An 8,279-nucleotide genomic window follows, 5' to 3' on the forward strand; every position below is an offset into this window, starting at 1 on the left:
AAATCTGCTCAGATTTGGATGAATCTCTAAGGGGAAGCTGAAGAAGACCCAGTCAGTTGAAAAGTTTAGAAAAGAAAAAGTACCAAACACTGGAACATAAGATGTAACAGCAATTGTCCCTGCAGCAGCAGTGGGACTAGCATAAATATCTCATTATTTCCAACATAACAGTTTAATGTGTATTTAATGGCAGTGAAAAGCATGGGTGTCATCAATTCCACTCAAAGTCATAATTTATGCAACACACGAAATATTTGCATGAGTACCCTGACCATCACTGGCATAGCAGAAGGAATTCACCCAGCACTTATTCTCCAGCCATTGTCCTAATTCAAACTGCCAAGTCACCAGAGGCACAGCATTACAGTAAAGGGTCTCCCCAGGTTCTGTACCCCAGAGGAACCCCAGCCATCCAAGCTGAGACTGCCTCTATCTCTTAGAGATGCACAAATCACCTTTAAATTTGCTGCTGGCATTGGAGAGCTCAGGGAGGGCTCACGATCTGAACGACCATCACAGCCTGGACTGAACACTGCTGTGCCAGAAGCTTATGGCTGTATCAGTTTACCCCAAAAACTCACAGGAACATTCATTCAAGCTGCTTGTACCTTTGGTTTGCAGCACAAACACACCCCTCCTAAATCCAGTGTGCTGAACTACTACAGTCCCTGATTAATTAAGTCAATGACAAAAAGGTTTCTGGAAAGTGACATTGCTAGACATTATTATTTTACTATCTATGTAATCAGAGCACCAAGGAGCCTCAGGCACAGCCAGAGATCCCACTGCTCCAAATGTTGTGCCAGCACAGAAATCTCACAAACCAGCAGATATCTGTATTTGTCGTAAGTGAGGGAACAAAAAAACAAGTTGTCAAGGAAGGAGTGAGGAAAGCGCTGCTAAAGAAGAATCCCCTATAGACTGCAAACGAACTATCTGTCAGTACATTAAGCCTTGTGCTTCTCAGACCTTCTGGGTATAAAACAAAAGACCTTTACCAAGTCTTTAAAGGACTGCAATACCCTCTGACAGGCTGTGCTTCTTATGGTACAACTTCTGTCTGAGTCTGCCCAAATCAGAGTCAATCCCATCGGGAGCTGATGTGTTTTTAATGGCAATACACCCAGGTCACTCCAATCGGACTGAGTTAGGGCACATGGCAACATTTTGAGACAAAACTATTAAGTTCTGTTCTTCCCTTCTGCGAAGCAGTTCATCTGCTATCCTGGTTCTTTCCAAGCTCCTTTTTTTTCCCCCTCTGTCTCTATCCAGACACGTTTGTAATTATATTTCCTGGGACACACACTTTCATGGCTGCACACACCCCAGCACAACACACAGCTTTTTAACCATGTGGGTGAGGGCTGTCTTTGTTCCAAAGAGCATTCAAGTTAAGTAAAACAACGTTGTTAGCCTCTCTGAAAAGAAAGCAAAAGCACACAGGTCCAGATTTGAAGGGGTACAGGAGTGGGTCTCCAGAGAGAATTTGCACACCTAAAGCCCAGTACAAGATGCTCAAAATACCAGCTCTACATTTTGGTAACACTGCACAGATTCAGCTCTCAGCTTTAACCATCTGCAGAGGGTTCATTTTTTTGAACCAAAGACTTTAGGATAAAAACAGCTCTAAAAGTACCTGTTTCCCTTCACTAGCTGAATATGGAGATACGTAATTTGAGGCAGGTAGCAGCATAAAATTGCTTTCTCTGAGAATGACTAACATTTAGGGAAAACGTGCCCTGAGAATGATCAACATTTAGGAGAAACTTGCCCAAAACAGACACTGATTTGCCAGACATCACCTCTCCCTACTGCAAGATTTCCCACGCTAGACTAGCACTGAGCTCTGCCACTTGGAAGACAACAAGGAAATTTCATAGGCAAAGAGAGAACATTCCCCAGGTCAGAAATGCTCTGTTCCATCACAGGAAGGAGACATGGTCTCCTGTAGCCCCAGCCGAGGAGGTCCCACATTGCAATAGCCCCCAAGCATGGATCAAGACCCTTCACCAGCTGAGTGCTACCGTCTGTCGGCAGTCACCCACCCCCAAAACCACACTGAGAATGTACAAATTAGTTCTTGCTAAACGGTGCAACTGCAGGAGGTAAAGCGGGGAAGCAGTGGTCAGAGCACCCTCGGATTGGAGGGGGTTAGAAGGAAGGGGTCTGACTGCTGTTAACCCACTGAGAGGTTTCTGCTTGCCCGAGCAGAGCTCCGGCCACCTTGGGATGGTGATACCCACCTCCACACCTCTACTGCTGGTTTAAAACACGGAAAAGACCCACTTGCTCTTCAAGAGCATGTAGCAGTGAGGCTGGAAACCCTAGAAAAGAGCTTCATGAAGCCCAGGTCACTTCCCTGGGAAACGTCAGGGGCCACCGGGGGCTGCGCATCCCTATCCGGCCGCCTCAGCCCCGCATCCCGCACAGCCGTGTGGAGCGTCCCTGCTCCGAACACACCGACTCCCTCCAGGTTCGGGTTCTTACAGCAGTAGAGAGCCTGAAAGTTTCTCTCCGCACGTCACAAGCACGGCTCAGCCCCGGACACACCGAGCTGACACGGGGAGGGCGGGACAGCTTCACACACCATCCCTGCCTTACCCTCCACCTTTGCGCTGATTCAACGCGGTATTTAGAGAAACAGCGAGGCCGGCCGAGCCCCCTTCGTTTGGAGGGGGACTCTACTATTTCCATGCACCCAGAGGAGCAGCGATCACCACGGGCAAGGGGAGTGCGGTTCGCGACCGACGGCCAAGGGAGCCGCTGCACCCGTGATGCGGGGGAGCTCGGCCGCCCCAGAGACCCCGCCCGCACCGCGGCGGAGGGACCGTCCCCGTGGCTCTGAGCCCTCTCCCATCCACGGACAGCGCTGGGGGAGCCTCCAACAGCCAGCAACACCCCCTTGCTGGGTTGTCACCCTCCGCCCGAGCCGGTGCATACCCCACACCCGCCCTTACGGATAGGGAAAACCCAAAGAGGAGGAGGAGGAAAATCTCACCTCTTGGCAGGGCGGCAGCTGCAGGGCGGCCGCCTGCCAGCCCAGCAGCCAGCAGCACACCCAGGCGCTGCCCGGGTACCCCCGCTCCTCTCCGGCCCGCCGCATCCTCAGCATCCTCAGCAGCATCATCTTCCTCCTCCTCCCCCGCCGCGGAGCGCCCGCGCACCCCTTCCCGGGGGCGGGGGGTGCTGGCGGGGATCACCGCCCCCTGCTCCTGCCGGACACCTCCGAGCCCCGGCCGCGGGCTGCCCCTGGCCCTGCGCCCCGCCTGCAGCCGAGCATAACCCCGGGGCTGTCGGACACAGCGGCCCCGCCGGCCGCCCGCCCCGGCAGCCGGCACAGCCAGAGCCGGGAGGAGGGGCCGGCAGCGGGGGGAGGAGGAGGAGGAGCGGCAGGGGGAGGAAGGCTGGCAGCGCAGGCGCACGCTGCCGAGGCTGGTCCAGCCCCGGCGTGGCGAAGGGAGCGCGGAGCATCCTCCGGCTGCATCTCACCAGCCCCAAAACCTCCGCGGCGGGGGCGAAACCCGCAGGCACCGCCGGCAGCCCGGGCCCCGCCTGGAACCTCTGGTTTCCATGGGCTCCGGGATGGCAGCGGCGCTGTGGGATGAACTCCCCCTTTCCCCAGCCCTGCCGTGGGATGCATCCCCCGCCGTCTCCCGCCTGACTGCTGGCACCTTCATCCCTGTCCGGGCGGCGCGGGTGCCTGCACCCATCTCCCCGCTCCTCGGACGCTGAGGATGCCCCGTGTCCCCCCTCTAGGCTGGATCCCGCCAGGCAGGATGTGCGCTGGATCGCTCAGCTCATGGCCAGAGCAGGGCAGCGACCTGCTCAGTGAGATGGGAAAGCAGCTTATTCGTGTCCTGACCCAAATTATTCTTATCCCCAGAATTATGCATATTTATCTCTCGGTGGTTGCCTTTCAGTCCGAATTTTGTCTCCTGTTCCCCAGCAATGTCCAACTACTCGTTCCTAATGAAGTGTGCGACTGCCTCAGGCACCGATCGATCGTCCTGTCCTCCGCCTCCCTCCCCAATCTCTGGGGTTGGCCCTGCTCACTTTCCTGCTCTCTCCTGGATCCTCCTGTCTGCCTCCTCTTATCTAACTAGCAAATCCCAGCACAGGGCTTCCCATGGCTAGCACAAGATGTTCCTGTCCTTATTGATCCACTTTTCAGACTCCAATACATAGCCGGTTTTTTTCTTTTTTTCTTTCAATTCGTGGAGTGGCATTTTTTCGGTAATTTTACTGCAGTTCCTGCTCACTGTGATTCAGGTTTGACTCAGCTTTTATTCACCTCATGAAAAGAAATGAGGGCTATAAGGGCAGAGTCAGATCTTTGCATCATGCAAGCCCTCTGTCCATCCCTGGCTGGTGTCATTGCTGTGACCATACACTAACACAAGAGTGGTTGAATTTGCTCATTTAAAGTCATTTGAGACCCTTGCCAGAGCAGTCAGGAAGGGAGCTCTGATGCTCTGCTAATGGAGACAAGTTTTCAGTTTCCCTTTGTTCTTGTACAGAGCCTTGCTCTGATTTTAGCTCCAGCTGCAGGAAAGAAAGTAGGTTATGGTGCTTCCATTAAGGCCCATCACTCACCAGGGTGCCAAACAAAGCACCTTGCATAATCAGTTACATGAAAAAAAATCAAATTATCTTTCTATAAAAGGTGGAAAACAGGATAGAAACCCTGCTGGTGCTCTGTGTTTTGTGCTTCTGCACAGGGTAGGTCACAAGGTTGGTGTCAAGGATTTGTTGCTCACCTCAACTGCAGGATAAAATCCAGTGTCTGAGAAGCACTGATTTCAGCTAGAGCAGAACTTCTCTTCACCTTTGGTAATGTAAAGCACAGAAAACTGCAGGCACTCCCAGGCATGCAGCAGGGGACTCAATCTGAAAGTATACGGGAAAAAATAAATTGGTTGGATACAGCATGTCTTTCATGAAAGGAAAAGGGGTTCAACTTGCAGAAAAGTGCACTTCTTGCTGCAGGTGCTGACGTCTGAGTAAGACTTCAGAGTGGGAAGCAGATCTGGGGGGCTGCTGGCAGAATTGCTCTCTGCAGTGTGGGGTTACTGCTGCTGATTCCCAGGGAGCCTCCAGGAGGAAACGGGGCCAGCAGGAGTCAGTTCAGGTGAGCAGAACTTCCATATAGCACAGGGATGGGTGAGGAAAGGGAGTACCAGAGTCTGCTTTTGTCAGCTGCTCTGTCACCCTTTTGCATCACTAAATTATTCAACCTTAAAACTCCGAGAGGGGTGAAGTCATTTTACAAATAACAGGCCACATACTCTTCTTCAGGACTCACTTTACATTACCAATGCTTTTGTACTGTCCTCTGTGGGACTTGCTGTCTTCCTTGCAAGAAAAATCACTACAATCTGAGATTTTGTTTTTTGTCTTACTTTGTGTTTCCAAATTACACAAGGTGCAGAAATTACTTGATCTTTAAAAGCAATATCATCAGTTTAGTTGCTGTGCTATTTGAATAGGATCTGAAATGCCTGTGATATTAAATCCTGAAGATCTTACTGTAAAAGCAGGATGGCAAAAATTCTGCAGTGCATAGTAAGCATGTGGCTAGCAGAAAATAAGGATACTGCTTCAAAAATTAATGAGCTTAGATAGACATAAACAAATGAACTAGAGGAAAGCAGTGTGGGATTTGAGACATATTGTGTAACTTTAATACCAAAAAAGTAGCACCTAAGGCAGCAGAGATAAAGGCATTTTAAATCTAGTAAGAACAGATAGCAGGGAGTGAAACAGAGTTTTGAGATCTGTATCTGAAATCTTGACCTAATAATTTGAGTCAAGTGAAAAGATACAAAAGTAATTCAGAAGATTTATGCAACATCACTTATAAACAAAAAATTGCCCCGTTCAACTACATTAAAATACAAAAGAAAAAGAAAGGAAAAAAGCAAAGTAGTAAGTAATAATTTGTACTGTAATGTGTTTCAAGCTATATCTCCCCTGTTGCCTGAATTTTATTGTGCATCAGCCTGGTATAAGTTAAAGATGTAAAAGTGTACCTTTATGCTGTCATTCTAAGTTGTGTCCAGAAAAAAGCCAATAGCTTGCGGGCATTTAGGATCCAGACCTGTAAACAGCTCTTCCTGATACCACCAAGATGCTGAAAATTAATCATGGACTTTTATGTTGGCAAAGCTCAAGCCATAGGTTTCCCCAGTAGCCACTGAGCTGGGGCAGGGAAAGAACCATATGTCACTAAAGTTAATGACACCAAGTGAAAAGGAAAATTAAATGGCTGCCAGCAACTGTTTGGATGATAGCAATTAGTAACTACACTTGGGATTAGTCAGGTCTGTAGGCTGACAGTGGCTTGCGTGGGAATACATCACACAGTAAATGAAGCTATTAACCCTTTACTGCTCTGCCTGTTTCTGGTGAAATCGACTTTAAAACCTTGCCTGCACACGCATTTCACTGCAACATTTGGAAAAGCTAACCAGCATAAAGCAATTCATGGAGTTTCTTCACTGAAACTCATTTTCTAACATTGTTGACTAACCATGTGGTTAAATTTTGTGATTGCTCTACAAGAGTAACTGCTTTCCCACAGAAGATAACATTCTTTTAGCTTGCTAACACATCCATCTGTGAGCTCTACTGCAGTATGTCCTGCTCAGACTTCTTTTTCTTGTGAACCATATATTTTCCCATATAACCAGGTCATCTGTGTACTTTCCATGAGGGAATACTTTATAGGAGACAAAAATTAACACTCTTTCAAGGCATTGTGTCATCCCAGTGCTTTACTGGGTGCAGTTCAAGAAAGCTTTAAAATATGTGCTTGCTACTACAAACGTTCTTACTTTTGGACTTCCAAACTTTTCAAGCTCTTTGGAAATTCAAGATACATAGCAATACTAAAAGAATGTTTATACTCAGGCCTCTGGTTCAGCTCTGACCTACTTAGACATCACTTATACTTTCAAGTGCTTCAGGGACCATCACGACTCCATCCTAGAATAATCTGGAGAACCCACCTGAGAAAGCTGATGTGATGGCTAAGCAGTCACTGTAAAAAATGGGTGGCATTTGCAGTGAGATCTCTCTCAGATTCTCCTGTAGCCAACGATAGAACCCAATGCTGAGATTCACCTCACTTAACTTTGCCACCCACAGCTTGTAGGGCTTTGGGAGTACTATTCGCCCTCACCTAAAAATCAGTTATAAACACATCAGAATCCTTTTTCTAAAGGGTACCTGACAGCATCCAGAGCTGAAAGTGAAGGTAGCCTTCATCAGACATTGTTTTAATAATCTATTTGAGGAGGAGTTGAATGTCTTTTCCCCTCCATTAACAGCACAGGGAGTTCTGATACAGACACCTATACCTGGTGGAATGAAGCCCAGCCTAAATAATTTTCTGCTGTCTAGTGAGTGTCCTCTTCAAACAAGGTTCACATCCTCCAGCTTTGGGGGTGTATTAACTGGTGCATGTCTGACTGGCTTATACTCTACCCTCAGCCCCACCTGCACCCAAACCAGAGCCCAGCACAGGGAAAATGCCGTGGCACAGAGGGTGCTGGGTGTGTGATGCAATCATGAGGCTTCATCACATAGCTGGAGCCTCCTGATGTAAAACCACACCTGAAAAACAAGGAAACAAGGCTTCCTGGATAGAGAAAAAACAGGATCAGCTTGTACTGCCTTTTCATAATTCCCACCCCTAGATGTAACATTCAGAATTTATCCCTTTCACTCCTTTGCTCCTCAATGCTGTATTTTTGCCTCTTCTCAATAGAGATGTTTAGAGTGCCTGTATTTTGCTTTTCTAGCAAACTTCATGTTTTGGATACACTTTAAACCTCTTGGAGCCTTCCATTTGGGATTTCTTTGTTCATCCTTTCTCTCATTGTGACTTTAGTTGAATTTTCCTGTAAATCTTGCTCCTGGCTTGGCACTAAAGCAGCTCCTTGAATATATGCAATTTAATAGGAGCTGTGCAAAGTTTAGACATGAAAGACTTCTGCACCATTTCTATTCACAGGCCTGGAGAAGAGAGGTTAGAGACATAATCTGCCTTGCTTGAATCTGAATCACAAGAAATTCAGCTGTAAAAGAGGAATTTTTCTGCTTTTGAGATAGCCACATGATTTGACAGCTCTTTCTTTGCTTTCTGATCTAAGAGAAAAATATTATTTTTCAATTTTCTAATCTATAGATTATCTGATTCTCCTCCCTGTCATATACAGGATAAAAAGAGATGATCACTGCATTAAAATCAGTTAGCGTGTTTGTTTTGAGTAAGAAGG

General features: G+C 47.8%; 1 protein-coding gene across 1 annotated transcript in view; it reads right to left on the minus strand.

Moving 5' to 3' along the window:
- The window catches only part of ELAPOR2 (endosome-lysosome associated apoptosis and autophagy regulator family member 2), a 91,920-nt gene extending 88,793 nt beyond the window's left edge, over nt 1-3,127 (minus strand). The window contains exon 1 of the mRNA XM_062490841.1: nt 2,999-3,127. Within this exon, the coding sequence (XP_062346825.1) occupies nt 2,999-3,127 (129 nt within the window). The remainder of the gene's footprint in view (nt 1-2,998) is intronic.
- Between the last annotated feature and the right edge of the window lie 5,152 nt (nt 3,128-8,279).

This window comes from Cinclus cinclus, chromosome 4 (assembly GCF_963662255.1).
Source record: "Cinclus cinclus chromosome 4, bCinCin1.1, whole genome shotgun sequence".
Lineage (NCBI taxonomy): Eukaryota > Metazoa > Chordata > Aves > Passeriformes > Cinclidae > Cinclus > Cinclus cinclus.